At 37.6% G+C, this 24,170-nt stretch overlaps 1 protein-coding gene across 1 annotated transcript; it reads left to right on the forward strand.

Moving 5' to 3' along the window:
* Positions 1 to 433: 433 nt before the first annotated feature.
* ATP6V1B2 (ATPase H+ transporting V1 subunit B2) lies at positions 434 to 23,628 on the forward strand (the record flags this gene model as incomplete). The annotated part of the gene is made up of 14 exons (XM_079705721.1): positions 434 to 569; positions 6,824 to 6,879; positions 11,186 to 11,284; positions 12,587 to 12,680; positions 12,812 to 12,889; positions 13,359 to 13,498; positions 13,834 to 13,935; positions 14,430 to 14,527; positions 15,390 to 15,513; positions 17,106 to 17,256; positions 18,707 to 18,789; positions 20,040 to 20,144; positions 21,171 to 21,300; positions 23,358 to 23,628. 14 exons carry the CDS (start codon positions 434 to 436, stop codon positions 23,495 to 23,497), a joined length of 1,536 nt encoding a protein of 511 aa, XP_079561847.1. The 3' UTR covers positions 23,498 to 23,628.
* Between the last annotated feature and the right edge of the window lie 542 nt (positions 23,629 to 24,170).

Below are 24,170 nucleotides of genomic sequence, written 5' to 3' on the forward strand. Positions count from 1 at the left end.
AGAGAAATGATGGCACACGGTTCCCCATGTTAATATCCACTAGAAGAGGTTTTAGATTCTGTCTTTCAAAGTGTTTTTTTAGAACTTGAGGTCTCTACATTCAATGTCATGAAATGCCGTTGACGTTTTCTTGCACGAAGTTGCCTTTCTTCCCTCTCCCTCCTTTCTTCTCCTTCTCCCTTAACTCTTGCCTTTCTCTGGAACCCTCTCCCTGGCCCGGCGTCCTCCTCCCAGCACGCTGGTCAGCTCCTCTAGCGGAGGGCGCGGGTTGAGCCCCGCCCACGCCGAGCCAAGTCACGAGTCCGCGGGCCGGGTGCAGCTCAGTGGGCGGGGACTCCTCAGCGCGCATGCGTGGAGCGGGGCGCGGGCTGCTTCAGCTATATCTGCGCCTGCGCGGCGCCACTGCGGGGCCAGTCGGGACGGAGGAGACAAGATGGCGCTGCGGGCGATGCGGGGCATCGTGAACGGGGCCGCGCCTGAGCTTCCCGTACCCACCAGTGGGCCCGTGGTGGGGTCTCGAGAACAGGCGCTGGCAGTTAGCCGGAACTACCTCTCCCAACCTCGTCTCAGTGAGTATCAGAGAGCAAGACGAATCCTGTCTTTGCTCTTAGCCCAGCCCCTTGCTCCCACTCACCTGCTTAGCCAGAGGGGTGGGATGGGGGGATTGTTTTTCCCTCTTGCGTCGCCCTACTCCGACGTCTGTCTCTAGAAGGCGATTTGAGTGTACCTTAGTTTCCGTGCCAGGGGTGGGCTAAGGGGAAGAGCACCAACGGGAACTTTTTCCTGGGTTGGTGGTCTCCTGGCTATTGCCCCACCGGTGCTCTCCAGTTTCCCGAGGCTGGAGCATGCTCAGGCGCTTGCTTCCTGTCTCTGAGTGAAGGCCACTTCTTGCCGCTCTTATCCTAATCTTCTGCTGACCTCATTTGTATCTGCAGGGGTCGAGGGAACCGCCCCTCCCCTTCCCCCTGCCTCGGGTGTGGACCTCAGGGCAGGTCCTGAGCTCCTGCCGAGGGGGACGGTGTAGTGTCATCGCTGACGTGCTCAGGCCTTTCGTGGACGGAGGTCAGGCCCACAGCCAGAGGGAGATGTTGTTCAGTGGAGAAGCTGCTCCACAGGAGGACACCTAGATATCAGAGAAAGCTAGAGCTGAAAAGTACCCTGCGGGTCATCTAGTCTAACCCTCTCATTTTACAGTGAGAAGCCTAGGGTTCTGAAAGGGACAGGGCTTGCCAGGCTTTAGACCCCTAATTACTGACAGAGCAGGAAAATTCCAGGTTTCTTAATTCTTGCTGGACCTTTTTTCTGCCATTAACTTGAGTGCAAGGCTATCTAGGAGAAGACAAGAAGCTTTGCCCGTATTATGTAGCATATATGCAAAGCGTATGCATAAGCATGTTTAAGTGTTGTGATTGTAAAAAGACCTTAATAAACCAGGCTTAAGTGGACTGTTCAGCCGTTCCGAAAGAAATGGTTCTTGATTACTAAACAATAAAATTGTGTAGCATCAGATCTCTTCACAGTTTGCTTAGGAACCGAGGATGAGCACTGAAAGTAGACTCTTTAAAACTTAGGAAAGCACCTGATGTTTTCCAACGTGGTGAGACTGTATTTGCACCGGTTAATTGCCACAGTACCTCTTTGTGGGTGGCTCATTGGTTAAAAAGAATTTCAGATGAAGGGTTTCAGTCTGGGCGCTCTCCTGCCTGACAAATCCCATCCTCATCAGTCACTGGGTCAGGTCATGTGGCATCACTGCAGTGTAAGGAAGAAAGAAAAGACTTGATTCTATGGTTTGCAGAGATGTGTTTTTTTTTTTTAATTGAAATATAGTTGATTTATAACGTGTTAGTTTCAGGTGCACAGCAAAGTGATTCAGTTACATATATTATATAAGTATATATATTCTTTTTTAGATTCTTACCCATTAGAGGTTATTACAAGATATTGAGTATAGTTCCCTGTGCTATACAGTAGTTCCCTGTTGGTTATCTGTTTTATATATGGTAGTGTATATATTTTAATCCCAAACTCCTAATTTATTCCCCCTCCCCATGTGCTTTCTATAATGGAAATTATTTGCATTAGAGAATGCCTGTTGGGAGTTTACATGAGCTGAACGTTTCGAGAAATTGACAGATGTTGCATTCTTATGACAATAAATTTGTGCCTAACAGTTACAAATACTCTTTTATGAATTGCATTTGTATGCTTTGCTGTTCTTTGGGTAGAACAGATAAGACATTAGTGGTGCTTCTAGGAAAAGATTATAAGGGGCAGTAGTCATTTTTCCATAAAATTTATTCACTCAATCTCAACTCAGAGTATCAATTGAAATAATAACATAGTTTAAAGAGTACTCCATGATTGAGGTTGTGAACCCTTAAGGGAGATGAGTATGATTTCTCAACATTCTGTGTGTGCTTAGCCAGTGACTGAAGAACTTCTCCGGATGAGATTCCTCCTGACAAGATGGTTGCGACATAATGCTTAAAACTGAAACTTTAGGGTTCAGGAATCCTTTCTGTATTCTCAGTGCCTAGCGCAGTGTTGGCACATAGAAGCATTGTGTTTTGTAATTGTATAACTTGCATTTAAACCCCTTGTTCTAATAGTTTAGTATATGGAACCTTAATGTGGATGGAACCAGAGTAGGGAGTTGGGGTACTTAGTTTGAGTTTCACTTCTGTGTCTGGGTTATTCTAAAAAGCACAAATGATATCATACTTAGGCTAACAGCTAACTGCACTTGAATGTCATCTTTTTCCTATATTGCCACATTCTTGATTCTGGTTAACACTTTTAATTGCTTCTGAATAAATATTCTTAATTTTTCTGATTAAAGATCGATGTTACCATCCTAGGTAAAAAGTTATAGTTATTTAATGTGTGCTTTTTGAACAAAGGCCTGGAATTATTGGCAGTTCCACTGCACAGATTGGATCCCGGTTTTAAAAAACTTCAGGATTATGGGACCGTTAACAAGAGATGCAAAATGAGATATGCAGGCTTGAAATAATCTTGAGCACATCCGTTGAATTTCTAAAGTCACAAGGAAAGAAAACTTGATATCCTTTTAAACTTTGAGCAAGGTTCAATAATATATGAAGAGCTTTTGGATGTTAAACATTTTGGATTAGATAATCTCCTTTGTTCTCAAGATCCTAGATCAACTAATCTTAACGTTTCTTATGTCATAAAGCATAGTTAGCCTCAGTGAAAAGTACGGTAAAGGAATGGTCGGCCTGCCTTTTTCTAGAACCTCTCCCTCCTTGCCCACTACAAAAGTGTGGGTCTTTACTTTTCTTGCACAATAGAAGATGATTGTTCTGGTTTTGTTTTGCTAATAAGGTGGAGGCTGAAGGACTAGATCTCTTATTGTGCAATGACTGTTGAATTTTCTCTTTGAAAGTTTCACAATCATTAAGTAGTGTTCTGTTGAACAATCTCATATCCTGTAGGAGGAAGAGGATGTCATCTAACAAAATATGTGCTTCTTAAAATCTTTGTAGATTTTGGGTTTTAAATGTTACTCCATAAATATTTATTGTCTTCATAAATATTCGGGATCAAAGATGTAAACATGTGTCTGCTGTGTTTTCAGAAGTTCTGATCATCCCCTGCAGACCCAAGTTCTTATTCATTTGGAATTTTCAAGAGAAGCGTGGTCATTATTGTTTCTAAACACAGGAATATTTATGTAATTTGTGAATGGGTATTGAAGAGCAGCTTTATGTCTTTGGCAGCTTTAATCTAAATTGTTGTCTCTGCTTTGGGCTGTTAATACTAATGGTGAGAAAAGCTGGGTAAATATTGTTGAGAGATAAAAGGTGATATTTGATATTATTTTCTCTGCTTGTTCCCGCCCCCCAGTAGTTTTACTATTGTGGAAAGGAGCTATAGTTCGTATATAAACTGTTTTCTACTCCCTATTTGTAGTCCAAGTGCTAGGAACTGTGTTATCTCCATATTTTTAAGTTATACTGGAGACTAAGGGTCATAGAGTATAAACTTAGAATTGGTGGGGGTGGGCCACAAACAAACAAAAATAATTTTAATCCTGGCTCTTCCATTTAGTAACAGATTTCTCATAGATGTAGTTTAAGTGTGGAGTAGGTCTATCAGCCTTGCCTACCTCCCAGTGTTTTGTGAAACTGAAAAGGTAACCTATCTGCAGATGCTCTGTAAAGTGTGAAGCAGTTTCGTCCGGTAGTATTTTTTATTTAGTTTGGATTATAACATTTATTAGTTTAGTTTGCATCCCATTTTAATTTAAACCAAGCATGTTGCTTAACCTCTGGTTTGTATCTGAAGTGGTCTCCTGATGCTTTCCACTGACAGAAAACTGCTGAGGCATCTCCATTAGTTTCTTCTTCCTTTCCTGCTATAACTTTTCTAGCGGCTACACTCCACTGGAGAAAGATTATTTTTCGGTAATGATACAAGAGTGCCTCCGACCACAAAAAATGACCAGTTCAGTTTTAGAATTTGAGCTGTAGCCCAGAGTCAAAGAAAAAGTGACTGGAGGCAGACTGTGTAAGTTCAGATCCTTAGGCAAGTTACTTAATTTCTGAGAATCATTTTTCTCTTGTAAAACTTGGAATAATATTTGTTAGCTCACAGACCTGTCATGGAGATTAAAAAAGAATTCCTGACAAGTACTTTTTAAATGTGTATTGGTAGTTTTGTTATTAATTAATTCCAATGGTTACTAGCTTTTTTAAAGGCTACATACATTGTGGCAAATTTGGAGACTGCTTTTGATGAAGTAGAATCTTGTCTTCTATAGTTGAAATCAACTTGATTCACTGTTTCCAGGAAAAGCAATGACTAGCATTTCTTTTTTCTTGGTCATGCTTTTTGCCTTGTGACTGGCAAAACTTCATAATTTGAATGAACTTGAATTTAAACATGAGATTCTAAAGGATCATTGTTGTAGAGGTTAAAAGTTCAAAGGAGATACAAATCTTGTCCGGAAAGTAAAGAGAATTTCAGAACCTGAAGCATGTTACTGATGTTACATTTTATTCAAAACAGTTGCCTGTAAATCTCAAAACTGAATTCCCACACCTCCACTGGCCCACTCCCTACTCTCATTCCCAGCTGTTTAGGTTTTGAAAAGGTCTATGTTTCTATCGTTTTCAAACCTGGGTGCCAAGAAAACATGTTTCTGATGTAGTTCACTTTGCATATCCACATAGCAATTTTAGAAAGTAATTGAAAAACAGTATTTGGATTCTTTTAAGATGAGAACAGTGAGGGACTTCCCTGGCGGTCCAGTGGTTAGGACTCGGCGCTTTCACTGCCATGGCGTGGGTTTAATCCCCAGTCGGGGAGCTAAGATCTTGCAAACCGCGTGGCAAGGCCAAAAATAAAAATAAAATAAAATGAGAACAATGAAGAAATTGTTTTAGGGGTAGGGCTTATTTTTAAGAGTATTAGATTATTTTAAAACAATGGAGAGGATTAATATAAAAGTAGCAGAATATATGACAACTGGGATATTTCTAATAATCTTGGAGGCATGATTAATTTGTTTACATTGCCATCCATTCAAATAGCTTAACATTTAAAATTTGTGACTTGCTTTTTATCTAAGGTTGAAAAAAAAAGTAATTAGGGGCCTCTGTTGATCATTACAATTACAAATGTATTCAAGCAAATATTTGGTGTGAGGATTTAAAGGTCCTCAGTATGAAAGACTAGGGTTCCTGACAGTGCTTGCTTGCCCTGTCTCAGTGTTTCTACCAGGGCACTTGCTTCCTGGCTGAAGAAATTATGTTTTTAAATTCTGAAGCCCCTTGAATGGACAGACTGGTTATTAAATGGTTTCCTCATTCTTGGGACTCTACATTCATGCCAGAAATTTCTGTCTAAGACATCATAAGAAATCAAGCAAGTGAAAAATTCCCAGTTGGTTGACAGCTTCTTACACGTTATTTTAGGTCTTGTAAACACTTATTTCATTTGTGTTTTCAGCTTTTCTGATTATGAAATTTAGTCAAGTCTGACATTGTTAGAATTGCTTTCCTGAGTGTTCTGATTTATACTTGATTACCATTCATTATACTCGGCATGTATGTAGGTGTGATACAATTCAATGATAGCTACCTCCTTTCTAAAACGAGAGATTTGGGTAGTTTGTTGCTAGGGCATAATTTGCAGTAGAAAATATAAGCTTCTACAATGACAGTAACGTTTGACTTTTTTTTTCTTTAAAGGATGCTTATATGATCTCTGGCCTTTCATTCCATCTGCCTTCATAAACTCCTTTTTTTTTTCGTAGTTTTTATGATACTATTTAATCATGGCATTTTATCTTAACAGACTACATTTTGTCAGATTTCTTTTGTGAGTTTTGTCAGTTCTGCTTAAAGTTACTGATTCCCTTCTTCTTCTCTACCTACTTTACTAAGTGCTACCTTTTCTGTAAAGCTTTTTCTTTTCTAAGTAAGAACCATTGCAGGGTCTTTCCTGTGCTCCCACTGACCCTCAGCACACCTGGTAGAGCCCTTACCTACCCCTTCTCCATATAAAATTGTGAACTCTGTGGGAACTCTCCCTCTTTACCTTTGTTTTTGTATCCTGGTCCTTGAAACAATGTGACTTATAGTAAGAATTTAAAATGGTTTTGGTTTGATGAAGGGGATTATGAGAAGTTGTAGAGATGCAGGCAAATTTTATAAATTCAGTGAAAAATTTCATACTTTCTGAGTGCTCCATATAATAGATATGATAGAGAGAGGTTTTTTTTGGTAATAACAGAGAGATCATTTAGACTGTTGTCCTGTTTGACAAGAACTGACTTTTTTGTGTTTCTTTCCAGCATACAAGACAGTATCAGGAGTTAATGGTCCACTAGTGATCTTAGATCATGTTAAGGTAATACCACTATCATTATCGTCTAACCATTTATGAAGTTAAAAGCATAGTATTAAGTACTGTTTAGTACACTTTAAGTCTTTTGTTTTGATTTTTTTAAGCCATTCCTTGGTCAGAATGTCAGTGCTATATGGAGACAAGAATTTTAGATCAGAAGTCAGAAGATGGGATTCTAGTACTGGATCTTTTGTGGATTCTGTTTGTGGCTTTGAGTCCCTTGTCTGTAAAATTTACAATTTTATTTGCTTGTTAATCATACCTCACAGTTTTATTAGGAAAACAACAGTAATATTTGTGTTTTATGACTTGTAGGATATTATTTAGATATACGGTATCTTGTGGCTCTTGTCATAGACTACTGTGTGTTATAACTACTTGTTACATTTTTGTCTTCTCTACTAAATTTTAAGGTCTTTGAGTGAGTAAACAATGTTACTTTTGTCTTTGAGGGCCTGACACTGGTATTCAAGTAATGAATAAACAACAGATTATCTCAACAGTGACTAAAACCATAAGCAGAGAATAGTTTTTACTTATTCAGTTTGTTGAAAGACTCTTTAGTTACATGGGGTTTTTTAGCCACACCTATACATAAGAATTATCTTAGAAAAAGAGGCATAGAATATAGTCTATAATTGAATAGACTTCACCCTGGGTGAAGCCTCCTGCCTGAGTTCAGTGATTAAAATATCTTCAGAGCAGATAATTTGTATAATATGCTCTGTAGAACGGTAATTCTGCATTGGTTGTTGTTGGGAGTGGATCAGGAGTAAAGGTACACAGTTATTAGTTTGTTGAGAGAAGTAATGACAAGTATGTTTGGCATGTGGCCCCTCTGGAAGCAGAAAATAAATTGAAAAACATTTCTTAAAAGAAAGGGCAAAGTGCACTGACTCTTCAGCTTTATCACTAAGATATTTTTGTGCATGACAAGGTACCTATACAAATTAATGGCAAGATTAAGCATATAGCTTACCCCTGGCCACAGTTTCATACTAGTCTGAAGTTTGATTCAAAGCCTCAGTATACAAGTTGTACAAGGTTTAGGCAGGTGCCTGTTAATATTTGGTGAAAGGATGAAGCATACCCTTTTATTTTTTGAGGAAGTATTGAAAGCATTATTTGCTTCTTTGTCCTTTATTTCTTCTTTTTTATATACTTTTTATTGGATAAAATTTTTGACTCATATTTTAAAAATATGAAGCTTTTATATTAGTAAGTATATTTTCAAAAACAGTTAAAAACATTCATGCTTCAACTATGTTAAGCGCTGAACTCAGCACCCAAAATGCAAATACATAAATGTCTAATTGTTAAGTGCTATGAAGGGTGAGTGCAGGATGTTATGAGAGTCAATAATGGGAAGGACTTAGAAAACATCGTGGAGGAAGTAATTTTAAGAAAGCTGAAAAAGTTTTATTGAATGTTTGTTTGGGGTATAACTCCAGCTGAGGAAAAAAGTTTATGTAGTTGTAAGAATGGCTTTATACCACCAGATTTAGAGTGTTTTTTGTTTGTTTTTAGTTTTTGGCTCCTGTTTTTAACTTAAAGCATACAGATAGTATCAAGGAATAGATAATTTTATACAAATTGTATCAGAATAGATGATGATGGAGACTGCTGTCCAACTCATTTTCTGAAGGTAGCGCATCTTTGATTCCCAAACCAGACAAAGGATAGTATCAGAAAAGAAACAATGTAGCTAATCTCATTCACAAGCACAGATTCCAAAATTCTAAATAAAAGTGTTCTCATATATTGGATATTAGCAAAAATATACTTTAAAAACTCAACAGAATTATGACAAAGTAGAATTTATCCCAGTAGTACAAAGATGATTTGATATTAGCAAATGTCAGTATAGTTCAGGTCATTCATAGATTAAGCTAGAAAAAGCTTACGCTCTTCTCAGTAAATACCGAAAAGGTACCTGATAAAATTACTTGTTTCTAAAAAAAAACAAAACAAAACAAAAAAAAAAAAACAAACAAACAAAAGAAGAAGGAGGTCTTAGAAATAAGGGATAGAACTTTTAAACTTTTAAAACCTCTTAAAGGATATCCACCATAACTTACAGCAAACAGCGTACTTAAGGAGAGACTCTAGAAACATTCCCATTTAAATCAGGAACAAGATGAGGACACCTGTTGTCACCACCGCTATCCATCTTTGTTCTGTCTTTGTGCTTGGACCCTAACCAATGCTGTGGGAAAAAGAAATTAGAGGATAAAAGGATTAAAAAGGAAAAGGCACAGCTGTCATCATTTCTTGGTAGTACGATTAATTAAACAGAAAACACAAGTCATTCAGTGGACAAACTATTAGAAACAATGGTGTAAAACGGTGTTGCTGTATACAGAGGATGTCTGTAGAAATCAGTAGTGTTTTGTACGCCAGAAGTAACTACTAGAATAATTAGGAACTTTTTACAAAAAACTGTGAAACTTTGTTGAAAGACATAAAAGAAGACTTCAAATAAGTGGAGATTCCACATTCATGAATGAAAAGACTCAGAATAGAAAAGATGTTGATTCTCTCCAGGTAACAAAATCAGTTAGAAATAGAGTAAGAATAAAGATTTGGTGAGGGAGTAAGCAGATATTTCAGTGGAGCAAAGTTAAGATTCTTAAAACCAACTCTCCTCATACCTGAGAATTTGACTTGGTAAATGATAAAGGCTACATTACAAGTCGTGCTACTTGTAGCACAAATTAATTTGTGCCACTCAGTAAATATTGTTGGGGTATTTGGCTTCCTGTATGAAAAAATAAAATAAAAATGAGAAAAATACAACTACATACCAAAAATAAATCCAGATGGATTAAAGACCAAAACATGAAAAACCTATCAGAAGACAATATAGAAAACCATTTTTATGACTTCAGATTGGAAGGTTTTCCTACACTAAAGACACAAATCATAAAGGAAAACAAGTCATTTTATTGCAAAAACTTCTGTATAATAGGATACCATAAACAAAATTAAAAGACAAGAAAGACTGGGAGCAGATATTCGCAAAAGGATTAATATCCGGAATCTATGAAACTTATCTAAAAGTAAATAAGAAAAAGCAGATGTAGTTGAAAAGCGAGGAAAAGATACTAATAAGGAAATGAAGTTTGAATTGTCAGTAAACATGAAAAGATGCTCAATATTAGTAGAATCAGGAAAATGCAAATTGAAAGATACTATTTTTTTATCAAAATGGTAAAAGTTAAAGGTTAATAATATAAGATTGGCAAAGATGTAGGGGAAAGACACTTTTCTATACTACTAGGGAGTTGGTAAAGTAAAAGGTTCCTTTGCAGAGTAATTTCACATAAAAATGGACACAGCCTATAGCCCACCACTAGGTAACCAGCTACCTTAGGGAAACTTGGGCCCATATGTGAGAATGTTCATTGCAACATGTTTGTAGTAGTATAGATTTGGAACAGCCTTGAACACCAGTGGTAGAAGAACAGCTGAATAAAATGTAGTGTCACTTGATTTTATTTTAACTATATCTGTTCTAACATTGATTCTAGATGCCCATTTACTCATATTAGCATCTCCAGAATCAAGGGTCCTACAGTCAGTGTTGATTCACGGATGCATTGGCAGATGTTTTCCTTCACATCACACAAAGTAGTGATGCATTTTTCAAAAGATTATGTTAATAAAATAAGGTAAATACTACTATGCCAGATCCAAAACGTGCGGTCAAGTGGGAAAAAAAACGAGTTGCGGGATGATATATTTAGTATGTTACCATTTAGGTAAGTGAAACACTACAGTATATTTTTGGAAACATGCAATTTAAAATATTAAAAATGGATTAGAGGAATACATTTCTGGTTAGGAGAATTAGATTGAGGAGGGAATATTAGCATTATTTATTATAATAGTAATTATTTTATTGTTTAGTTGCATTTTATTCCTGTCCTCCCAAAGCACAAGGTGATTACACAGCCCAGAAGCAAACATCATTTCTGAGTAGTGGGAATGTAGTTTTTTTAACTTTCTGTAGTCTCAAAGCTTAAAAACATATACACAGAAGGAAAGAGTTTAATTCCTGTGGTTTCATAGATTTAAGATCCTTCCCTCTGTACCTTATGTTGTGTTTGCCAGTATATGTGCCAGTGATAAGTGTCTTAAGGACTTAAACTACCTGAGGATATTCTAAACTCTGGATGTATACCTGTGTGCTTTGGGGAGGTATGGGGTCTGCATGTGCATACATGCTGTGAAAGACATAGCGCATATAGAGTATTTTGAGGAGCTTTTAAAATGTTGGTTATTGAGCCTTTACTTTTTTCCTATTTAGTTTCCCAGATACGCTGAGATTGTGCACTTGACACTCCCCGATGGCACGAAGAGGAGTGGGCAGGTTTTAGAAGTTAGTGGCTCCAAAGCAGTGGTTCAGGTAAGCATCACTTTCAAAACCTGGCCAGGTGAACGTTTTTCTGATCACAGCAAACATAAGAAACATGAATAGTTCTTTCTAGGAATTACCACATAAGTATACAGATCTTCATCAGCTTATAGGTGGGGTGACATCTTGATAAACCCATCATAAGCTGAAAATATTGTGAGTTGAAAATGCGTTTAGTGCACAGAACCTACCGAACATCATAGCTTAGCTTAGCTTACATAAGGGTGCTCAGAACACTTATATTAGCATACAATTGCACAAAACCGTATAACACAAAGCCTATTTTATAATAAAATGTTAAATATCTCATGTGATTGTTTTGAAGTACGGTTTCTACCGAATGTGTATTGCTTTTGCACCATCACGAAGGTGAAAAATCTTAAGCCAGGGACCCGACTGTTTACTGGCTGTGAGGGAAGAAAAGTATTTTTTCATGTTTTCTTGCTAAATGCCAGCCACCAATATCCATTCTAGTCCAATAGCTCCACTGGTAAAATGGCTTTTTAAAAAAATTTTTTTAATGGATAAAATGATAGTCACATAGAAGGAGAGAGATGAAAAGTAGAATTCAGAGCTTCTGGGCTGAAACCAAAACAAGATCTGAGTCTACTTCTTTAAATTGTCTCTGATAATGCCTAGTTTTTAATGTTACTGATTATAGGAAGTGCCAGTTTTCTCAAATAACATGTTGCCCTAAAAAGTAGATCTGGAGCAGAGGTCGGCAGAATTTCTGTAAGGGACCAGATAGTAAATATTTTAGGCTTTGTGAGGGTTTTGCCTAAGGTCTCTGATGCATGTTCTTACGCTTTTTTTTTTCCTTTTTTTTTTTAAAAAACAACCCTTTGGGCTTCCCTGGTGGTGCAGTGGTTGAGAGTCCGCCTGCCGATGCAGGGGACTCGGGTTCGGGCCCCAGTCCGGGAAGATCCCACATGGCGTGGAGCGGCTGGGCCCGTGAGCCATGGCCGTTCAGAGTGCACGTCCGGAGCCTGTGCTCCGCAACGAGAGAGGCCACAACAGTGAGAGGCCCGCGTACCGTAAAAAAAAAACAAAAAAAACAACCCTTTAAAAATGTAAAAAACATTCTTAGCTTGCTTGATGGGTTTGGCCTGCAGGCATGACGCTGGTTAAGAGGTTGACAATTTGGTCATGTCCACCATGAACACTTCTTTATTCATAATACTAAAAGTAGTATGTACTTTGATGTATTTTACTTTATAAGGGCTGACAAATAAATCTTAAGCGCTTATTGTCTAAATTTCTTATACCCTTCTGTTTACTTTTCTTTCTTGATAGGTATTTGAAGGGACTTCAGGTATAGATGCCAAGAAGACATCCTGTGAGTTTACTGGGGATATTCTCCGAACGCCAGTGTCTGAGGATATGCTTGGTAAACGGATGTTATTATTCATTCTGAGCAGAGATCTGTTTCCTTTTTAACGTATTTCCATGAAGTCTTTTTAAAGATTATGAATATTTGAGTCACTGTCCACTCTGTACTGTCTTGTTACTGTTTAACAGGTCGGGTATTCAATGGATCAGGAAAACCCATCGACAGAGGTCCTGTTGTACTGGCTGAAGACTTCCTTGATATCATGGGTAGGGACAGAAAATGGATTTCTGTGTTTTGGGGAAAATAGCATCTATCTGTCTTATACCTTTGTCAGATAAAGGGTGATTTTTATGATACTTTAAGTAGACAACCAACATACTCCGTGTTTGATTAATTATTTTTTGTTTATTATTTAATACATTTATTTTTCCTAGAGGTTATCTTAAAATTTTGTATTTTATTTATTGTAAAATATCACCAGGATATATCTGAAATGTAAAAGCCATAATGGCTTTGAAATTAGGATTTCTCTCTTATTTGCTATACCTTACGTTTCACTTTACTACCATATAATTTGTGAATCTACAAAAGATTAATGGAAAAAATATTTAAACAGTTTCAGATTTCAAAAATAACTGATTTTTTAAGAGTAGAAAGAAATGCTTTGTATGCTTTGTATGGTTGTAGTCTTAATGTAGAGACATATTAAAATTTTCCCTTTTGGAAATGCATTAGGCCAGCCAATCAATCCTCAGTGTCGAATCTATCCAGAGGAGATGATTCAGACCGGCATTTCGGCCATAGATGGCATGAACAGTATCGCTAGGGGGCAGAAAATTCCTATCTTCTCTGCTGCTGGCTTACCGCACAATGAGGTGAGAACTAGAATCTGTTTGGTATGAAATTCAAGAAGAAAGAATTTCTGAGTGCTTCACTCTTAGTGAGAAACCAAATATAGGATTTTCAAGGTAAATGCCCAATGTTACTGTTTATATAATCCAATTACATTGACTCTTTATCCACACATATCTGACTTCTTGCTTACTCTTAAGAATCTGCAAAAATTACAAAATAGTTTTATTGAGTAAAGCCCTTTAAGACAACCCAGTTTCATTTATGATTACAGTTCCCCAAAGTTTAGGGTAAAAGTTATTTTGTTGTAGAAGTATTCTTTTAGATTTTAACTTAGTTCTTTTGTACTCCTCATCAGATTGCAGCTCAAATCTGTCGCCAGGCTGGTTTGGTAAAAAAATCCAAAGATGTAGTGGACTACAGTGAGGAAAATTTTGCGATTGTATTTGCTGCTATGGGTGTAAGTATTATCTTTTTCTGTTTTAGTATGAAATGTAAAATTGCTTGTGTTATTAGAACAATGTAGAAAACTACACATATATTATTCAGTTTATCTCTAGGCGGAGAAGTTGCAGCTTGGCATTTTGGGCAAACCGTGGATTAGTATGGAATGTAAAATTGCTTGTGTTATTAGAACAATGTAGAAAACTACACATATATTATTCAGTTTATCTCTAGGCGGAGAAGCTGCAGCTTGGCATTTTGGGCAAACCATGGATTAGTATTTAGCATTTGACTGGAATGTAAGAATAATTCCCTTTGTGCCCAAAGCAAGCTGTTTACTCTGTTGGCTTTTGTGAATGTTTTGGGGGTACTTGAACCTTTAAAAGAAGGAGCAGTGCAGATCTATAGCTTGGCCTTCATCAGAAATAAATATTTGGGGGGAAAAAAAAGAAAGAAAGAAATATTGAGAATTTTTCTTCTCCCAGCACTGATGAAGTCATTGCCATTTAGGTAAACATGGAAACTGCCCGGTTCTTCAAATCTGACTTTGAAGAAAATGGCTCAATGGACAACGTCTGCCTCTTTTTGAACTTGGCTAACGACCCAACGTAAGTAAACAAAAAATAGAGCGGGCTTCCCTGGTGGCTCAGTGGTTGAGAGTTTGCCTGCCGATGCAGGGGACGCGGGTTTGTGCCCCGGTCCGGGAGGATCCTGCGTGCCGCGGAGCGGCTGGGCCCGTGAGCCATGGCCACTGAGCCTGTGCGTCCGGAGCCTGTGCTCCGCAGTGGGAGAGGCCACAGCAGCGAGAGGCCCACGTACCACAAAAAAAAAAAAAAAAAAAAAAAATCTATTTTCCCCCTGTTCATACAGGCTTCTGGTCAAAAATGTCACCTTACACTAAGGAGGTAGAACATTACAGTGAAAGCTACACAGGCCTAGGTATGAGATAACTGTTTTTAAGTTCCAGCTCTGCTTCTTGCAAGTTATTTGGTTTTGGGTAAGTCACTTAGGCTCTGAAGCTCAGTGTCTTCTTTCATAAAATGTGATAAATAATACTTGTCTCACAGGGTTGTGCATATTAAATGAAATAATAGTATAAGTTACCTCGCACACAGTCCATACTCAGTAAATTACCTTTTCCTCTTACCTGCAAAATCTGGCCCCTACTTCTTTCCTCCCTTTCTCCTTCTCTCTCTCTTCCTTTCTTGCTCAGTTTTGAGAACTGTATAGTTCTGACAAATTATGGGGCACTTATAAAATAAATCAATTTAGCTGTGTAGCACTAAGTAATTCTTATTATGTAAATACATAAAAGAATTCTGCCTTACTTAAGAACTTTTAAAGTAATAATTGCTTAACCTTCCTCAATTTATGTGAAACTTTAAAAGGGAGACTGTACTATTATTTCTGGAATCGTTTTGTTTTTGGCGTTTTTGTTTGAGTGACGTAGGACTTAATGTTTCATTTCAGTATTGAGCGAATTATCACTCCTCGCTTGGCTCTAACCACGGCCGAGTTCCTGGCCTATCAGTGTGAGAAACATGTATTGGTTATCCTAACAGACATGAGTTCTTACGCTGAAGCACTTCGAGAGGTAATTTTTTTCTTAATTAAAATGGATTATCTTGTCAGGGTTATCTTGTCCCTCTGCAAGTTTTCTTTTTTTTTTTTAAATCATGTTTTTTAAAATGCATTGCTCATATATTAGTAGAATACCTTAATTAATCAGAAAAGAAAATATTACTTTGTCAACCTAATTGAAATGATTAGAGGACGAGATTTAAATTATTTGCCTATTTATCATGCTCTCACTGTCTCCATTGATTAAGACTGGATTCTTAGAGTAAATGATGCAAGCTATTTAATCAGTTACTCTCCCAGGTAGTTTTGTCTCTGTCCAGACTGTCAGTTTTTAGCCCTTTTCAAGGATTTCATTTTTAATGATGTAAATTTTTATTTATTTACATAAGTAAAGACTATACTCTGGCAGAACCCTCTTCAGAACTTTTTTTTCCTTCAGAAAACTCAGTGATTATTTAGAAACAATGTAAGATTCTAGCAGTTACCATCCAGAAGTATGGGGTGTTTGTTCTAATGCAAGTTACTGAAATTTTGAGTTACTTGCTCTTTTAAGTGTGCAAAAAAGGGAAGAAGACTTCTGAAGAGACAGGCTATATAAATATCTAGCTTAAGATTCCCTAAGGTCCATCATCATATCTCACTTGGCTACAGTGCTTTTTCATTGAAGGACTTCTTTTCTCCCATCCATCACAAATACTTTTCTAAGAGGCAGTAAAAATAAGTATTAGAAAAGTGAAAATTTAAAAAAAAACAATTTACAAACTCTTTTATTAGTAGTATTAGATCCGACAGACAATTATTCTATCAAATTGCCACTAAAGTTTTCTATATGTTTATCTTGCTTTCTACATTATCTCCTTACGCATTGATAAAAGCTGGTCTGCAGGCCACACTTTGAGTAGCACTGCTGGAGCATACTCTTGGAGGAACCAAAGTAGCAGTTAGAAGTTGGGCTTAATGATATACAGTTCTTGTTGGCTATAGATTAAAATGTTTGCATATATTCTAGTGTGCATGTCTCTAAGAGAAAGACCATTTATTACTGTTCTTACCTTGTGCCGTGATCCAGGGAAATTATCTGGCCCTTGATTCTGGTTGTAAGTTGGGGTTAATAACATTAACTTCCTCATAGGGTTGTTGTGAGGATTAAATTAAATAATGTATGTAAAATGCATCAGATGATTTCTGATATATGTATTTCCTTCCCTTTTGATCTTTTCAGGATTAACTTATGTAAATCTGGCAAGATCCATAACATGAAGTAAATCTTGTGAACTGAGAATGTTCTCTTAGTTTTAAAATGTACTACCTTTGATTTATAAAATTGGAAGCAGATTTTCTTCTAGCAAGCTATTTGAAGATTTGTGTTATGGCAGTATGATTTTAGCAGAAAACTTCTGGTCCCCAGTTGTCAACATTTTTGTTGCAGAATAATCTGAATTTATGTTGCTAGATTTTTCTAAATCATTTCTAGAGGTGATATTTAAAACGAACAAGATGGTATTTCCAACTTTGTAATTTGGCATGTTCAAACAAATGTGTTCTAACCAAGCTTTAATTTTCATTTTCTGGTATGTGATATTGTTCTCCTTGACTCACTGTCAGGTTTCAGCAGCCAGGGAAGAGGTTCCTGGTCGACGAGGTTTCCCAGGTTACATGTATACAGATTTAGCCACAATATATGAACGCGCTGGTAGAGTGGAAGGTAGAAATGGCTCGATTACTCAAATTCCTATTCTCACCATGCCTAACGATGGTAAGTTTTGGGTCTTTGGATTATAGCATCCCTAATTGTTGTAAGGGCTTTGATTTTAAGAGAGAAGACAGACCATCTATCTTTTTGAGTTGAAATTCTTTTGAGAGTTTATCCTCCAGAAGTTTACCTTACCTAGTGATTTGTTTCTAATAAAATTTTTCATTTCAAAACTACCCATAATTATTATTCTTTTGTAGAAAAATTTTCTTGTAATTTGTATTTATTAGCTAGTATTTAGTGTCTACTGTTTGCAGGACACTGGTCTAGATGAAACGAATTTTTTAAAAATTAATGGGCTCTACTTAATGTAACCTACTCATTCTAGGTGGATATTTTTTAAATGTATGTGCATCAATAATTTAAGGTAGCTTAAGTGCCAGATATGGAGCATAAATAGTAAATGCCACGAGACTCTATAGAGATAGAACGATCGTCAAAGACTTTCTAAAAATTACTTGGTTTTATCATGTGTGTGTAAGTGCATAGTGCAGTGCCTGCCTGGATGTCTGCCCAGCAGCCCCCGGGTGAGACTTTGAGCACTCCCCTTGTGTTAGTGTCTTTTTGTCTTTATCTCAGTCTTTTAAAAACACTTCTTCAAAATATTTTCAGAAACAGTAATAACTCATTATAACTGAGCACTGTTCTAAGTGTTTTGTAAGTTTTGTAAGTTTTGACTCATTTGATCTTCATAGCGACTCTTCAGATGCTCTCGTGAGGCACAGGGAGGTAAAGTGTCACAGTTAGGAAGTGGCGGCTTTAGAACCCAGGCAGTCTGAATACTACCTCTGATGTGAAAATGATTTGTTCCAAGGAAGCAGCTACAAAATTACTGTCTGTAATTTAACAGACTTAGACGTGTATTGCTCTGTAGGACCTGCTTGGTGCTGCCTGTGCAGTGTTGCTTAAGTTGTTTAGCCTCCCCGTATTTTCCATGTTGAAATGTTGTGTATCCCTCTGGGATAGCTTATGGACTAAGAATGTTCTCTCAGTATACATCAAATTGGCAAATCTCTGCAAATGAACTTTGTGTTTAAAATGGAACTTTATTTATATTTGGGGGAGAGAGAGCATAACTAGGAGAAATAGTACTTTTTATGAATATAGCTAATTTAACTTGTGTCAACACATGTCTAACTGTGCTGCAACCAGATAAGTTAGACTGGCCAATACGGTAACCTCTAGCCACATTTGGCTGTTTAAATTATAAAGTTTATTAAAATCAGATAAAGTTTGAAATAAAGTTTTTCAGTCACATTAGCTGCATTTCACATGTTCAGGAGCCACATTTGACCAGTGGCTACCATATTGGACAGCACAGATAAAGAACTTTTCCATCATCACAGAAAACTATTTTATATAGCACTGTTTTAGGTAGTGCAGATTGACTTCCTGTGGTTTTGTTTATATGAGATGGACACTTTAACTAACATCAGGTGTCTTTCTCTGGTAGATATCACTCACCCCATCCCTGACTTGACTGGATATATTACAGAGGGGCAGATCTATGTGGACAGACAGCTACACAACAGACAGGTATTTGACAGTTGAACGATGCTATAAGCCTACAGATCTATTCTTATTAGTGACTCTGACTTTGCTCTTAGGAATTATTTATTTAGAAAATATCAAATTGAATTCTTTTTAATATGGCTATAAAATTGTCATTTCTGTAAAACTAAAATCCTGGTGTGGAAAAGAGTGCCAGAATTAAGAATTAAATTTCCACTTTCTTTATTATGCCTTAAAATGGAGTGAGTTGTTCAAAGAACTTTTTTGGGTCTTCTGTTCCATAACAGTATAATCTACCACTTTTGTTATTAATACAAGAACAGATTTTTCAGAGTTTTTTCTTTGTCTTTTATTGTTAAAATTTTTTAAATTGAAGTATAATTGACGTAACATTACATTAGTCACAGGTGTACAATGTCATGATTTGATATTTGTATATGTTGCAGAATGATCACCCCAATAAGTCCACTTAACATCCACCACCTCACATAGTTGCAAAATTTTTTTTCTTGTGATGAGAATTTTGAAGAGCCACTCTTCTAGCTACCTTGAAATATGTGATACAGTATTATTAATGTACATAATCACCATGCTGAAAGTTCCATCCCCATGACTTAACTCATTTTATAACTGGAAGTTTGTACCTTTTAACCTCCCTCACCCATTTTGCTCATCCCCTGCCTCAGGCAGCCACCAGTCTGTTCTCTGTCTGTGAGCTTGACATTTTTTTGTTTGCTTTTTTAAGGTCACATATATGTGAGATTATATGGTATTTATCTTTTTCTGTCTGACTTATTTCACTTAGCATAGTGCCCTAAAGGTCCATCCATGATGTTGCAAACAGCAAGATTTCATTCATTTTTATGACTGAATAATCAAAAACAGATTTTTTATTGGTTCTTTAATAGATGCCACCTTTTAGGTGAAATTATTGTTAATCTTTTTATGTGTGATTTTATGAGTCAGAGTTCAGAAGACCATTTGGATTTGATGTTGTAGGCAGATGTTGAAAATTCAGTTTTTTAATATAACCTTGTACTATTTTGTAGATTTTGCTTTTTGGATTTGATTCTCAAAAGAAATCTTAACCTGTAAAATGTTTCTTACTTCCTTTTCTTATCAAGAAAAGATATTAGGAATCATCTAGGAAACAAATGTAGCAGTTTTATGCAATTTAAGCAATAAAAATGAGTTTCAGAATCCTCCTTTACTACCAGTAAAGCTTGAATTTTGTACTTAAATATAATATTTTCCCCCTTCCCCTTTTACCCAAGATTTACCCACCTATTAATGTGCTGCCCTCGTTGTCGCGGTTAATGAAGTCTGCTATTGGAGAAGGTATGACCAGGAAGGATCATGCTGATGTATCTAACCAGCTGGTACGTATGTTTTCTCCAGGATGGTGTTTAAAGAAACAGTTCATTCTCCTGTCTTATACCTCTTGTCTTTCTTCCATATCACTTTTTTTCTCTTCCCATCAAAGTAGGATTTTAATATAGAATGTATAATATAGAATAGTGGAATACAGAAACATTCATTAGAGCCTTTTTCATAAGGATAACTGCTCATGACAAAGATTAAAATCACATGCTTGAAACCCACCTCTAATGCTGTATGAGGTCGTTTTTAAATAAAAAAGGCATAAGACGGGGCTCCCCTGGTGGCGCAGTGGTTGAGAGTCTGCCTGCCGATGCAGGGGCTGCGGGTTCGTGCCCTGGTCCGGGAAGATCCCACATGCTGCGGAGTGGCTGGGCCCGTGAGCCATGGCCGCTGAGCCTGTGCATCTGGAGCCTGTGCTCCGCAACGGGAGAGGCCACAACAGTGAGAGGCCCGCGTACCACAAAAAAAAAAGGCATAAGACGATTGTTTTTATTAGTAACCTTGATTATAGAGTATTTCTGAAAGACTATTCTAACTAATTTTTTATTTAACATATTAGGCAATCACCAGAACGCTAAGGGATACAGCTGTATATATTCTATGAAATCCTTGGTTTCTATAGTCCTGAGATTGTATTTGACCTTAAAGTAGAAATGATAAATAAACCTAGTGATAACACAGATTTTTTTTTTTGAATAGAATTTAGAGATGGATTTCTCCTATTGTGTAAGTTGTGATTTTTAAATGCTCTACAAAATGTAAGCTCACTGATATATTGAGGGAGTGTATTTTTTGTAGAGTGTTAGTAATGTCTATGTATTGCATGCCTGAAGACTCCTTTCTTAGTGAGACTACTGTATAATCAAGTCTTTCCAGTACTTGCATATGAACTTTATGTGAATTATGTTTGGAAATAATGTGAAATACTGTGAAGATAGCTACAGCAATACACTTACATAGCCCAGAGTACCACTGCCATTTATAAAACCTTACCTCTGTTCATGTAAACCTGTTTTTCTCTTTAGTATGCATGCTATGCTATTGGTAAGGATGTGCAGGCCATGAAAGCCGTAGTTGGAGAAGAAGCCCTTACCTCAGATGATCTGCTTTACTTGGAATTTCTGCAGAAGTTTGAGAGGAACTTCATTGCTCAGGGTAAGATTACTATTTTCCTATGAATAGAAACAGCATCATATGTAGTTTTGAGGAGGACTTCTTTCGTAGTCTGAGAGAATTTACATTGGTCTCCATACAATTTTCCTTCTGATTAGAGAAAGGGTTCTTGCAGCCACCTGCCATGTCTTTGTTCTTAGCCCTCTGGTTCCTTCCCCTGTACCTTCAGTTTCTTTCTCCATTTATTTAGCTCCTGGCTTGTGTTTTCTCCCTTACAACCGGCCTTCTGCTCTCCTGCCTCCATTGCCACTTCTCCTCCCTCTTACCCTCTCTGCAATGCTCTCCTCTGGCTTTGGGGGCTTTGGACTTTTCCAGTCCATCTATTTTCATCCTCCTGATTTCTCATCTTCCTGCTTCTTAATTGTTAGTGTTCCCAAAGGCTTAATTACCTGTTCTTTCTGTGCTTTTTTCCCCCTGTGCTGACGACTAACTTCCTATGTATGAGCCTCTCCCCTCTTTCTGAAGCTCTAGTCCCGCCTTCCAGCTAGGAAGCCCTTGTTTATGCGACCATTCCTCTCTGGCTCGGCGTGGTGAGAACCCAAGTATTTTCCCAACTGACCACCTGCCTAGCAATTCCCTTTTCAATTTCTGTGTACCTTTGGCATGACCATTACCCTAGTTAGCCCAAGCTCAGGAATTGGGCATTCTTAACCCTCTTCATTTATCCTCCAGTCATCAAATATTTGCTCATTTGCATTGTTCGCCTTTAAAACATCTTATCCTGTTCTCTTTTCATTCCTATTAAAACAACTTAGGCCAGTGTTTCTCAAAATTGAATATGCTTTTGAATCTACCAGGGATCCTGTTGAAATGCAGATTCTGATTCGGTAGATCTGGGTGGGGCCAGAGAGCCTGTATTTTGACAGGTTCCTGGGTGATGTTGAAGCTGCTGATCTCTGACCACTCTGTGTGTCCCAAGACCTAGTCCAGACCTTTGTCCCATCATCCTTGGCCGTTAGTGCCAGCATCTTCACCAGTCTCCCTGACTCTCTGTATACCATTGCCGGGGTAAATTTAGTATTAATTTTATTGATTGTCCTTCTGTTAAAAAGTCTATAATGGTTTTTATTACATAGCATGTGTAGGGCTTTCAAGCTGTTTTGTTGGGTCTCTTCCCTGCCACCCCTGCTAATGCTGGTAAACTCTATTTTTGACCTCAGTGATACTTACAAACGATGTGTTTATTTTGGAATAATGCATCAGCTACACACTTAGGATTTGTGCGCTTTTCTATTTATGTGATACATTTTTTAAGTAACATTAAAATCCCCAGAACATATGATAGTTGGGTTTTCTAAAAAAAAAAAAAAAAAAAAAAATTACGCAGAACCTTAACATCTTAAAAAGATAAAAATTGTTCTGGTAGAGAAGAGATGCAGAACTCTAGCCACTCTGACTCCTTAGTTAAAAAATGAGATTTATTTGCAGGATAAGAATGATTCTGCTATTAAGAATAATAATAACAATAGCAAGTTTGAAAACTTTCACATGGACCTATTCAGGTGCTTAATTGGCGTTTAAGGCCTTCTAAGCATCTGTATTAGCTTCCTTCAGGTCAGCCTGTGTTCCTGGGAAACTGCTTTTCTCACTACTCTCTGGACAAAACTCTGGGTCTAGTTTCCATTATTCAGTGGAGTGTGTTTAGATCCCACCCGTTGTTAAACACACACACACACACACACACACACACACACACACACACACACACACACACACACACACACACACACACACACACACACACACACACACACACACACACACACACACACACACACACACACACACACACACACACACACACACACCCGCCGAACGTCTCGCGGGCTTTCTCCCTTTTCTCTGGTTCCCAGGGGTACTTATTGTCTAGACCCTCATTTCCACATTAAGTCACATCCAGTCCTGGGAGACCTACCTGCTTTGTGTGTCTTTTTTATACTTCATGCTCACAGTGCTAGTCCCATAACAATAAATTTTGAATAACGCTGAGAAGTTGGAAGTACTTGGCCTTTATTCATCTAATCTCAATTTTTTGTAAGGTCCTTACGAAAACCGCACTGTCTATGAGACTTTGGACATTGGCTGGCAACTGCTCCGAATCTTCCCCAAAGAAATGCTGAAGAGAATCCCTCAGAGCACCTTGAGCGAATTCTACCCTCGAGACTCTGCGAAGCATTAGCTGCTACTTCATCGCTGGCTCGATGCTCTTGTGAAATACTGGTTCTGTTTTCTTTATTCCTTTTGCACTCCTCCATCCCCACCTTTGTGTTGGAGTTTACTGTGTTACCCTGTAATTAAAAACAAAGAATAGGTAACATATTGTGCCAGTGTTGCAATGTTTTAAACTGCTAACAGCCTTTAAAATATCCCCTGTTCGGAAAACCTGGAACTTCAATGCTTTGTTTAAAGTAGCTGAGGGTTGGAGGTGACGTTTTCTTACTGATGTGTGTATTTGTACATAGTGGTGTAGTTAGCTGCCTAGTGTCCTCATTATCTGGGTCTCTCAGACCTTCCCTGTCCACCCCCTCAAGAGTATCACTATCTGAAGTTATAATGCTTTGATCTCCAAACTAGAGACAAGATAGGGTCTGAGAGACGCTTCCTTTCAGAGCCAAGACGCTTTCCTGAGCACTTGTTTTTAGATTTTGGTGTGCCTCTGGGTCTGTGCTGCTGCTCTAAGCAGATGGTTTTTACCGTCCACCTGCTGTTTCCTGTTTAATGAATAGATTAGAAAAGGAGTTTCCTTTTCCTCTTTGGTACGGATAAGTTTCAACTCCTGTTTCTTACTGTTCTCCCTCCCTCTCAGTGACACAGAATCATGCAGGTTTTGCCCAACTGGCATTGATCTGATA

This window comes from Hyperoodon ampullatus, assembly GCF_949752795.1.
Source record: "Hyperoodon ampullatus genome assembly, chromosome: 6".
NCBI classification, from domain to species: Eukaryota; Metazoa; Chordata; class Mammalia; order Artiodactyla; family Ziphiidae; genus Hyperoodon; species Hyperoodon ampullatus.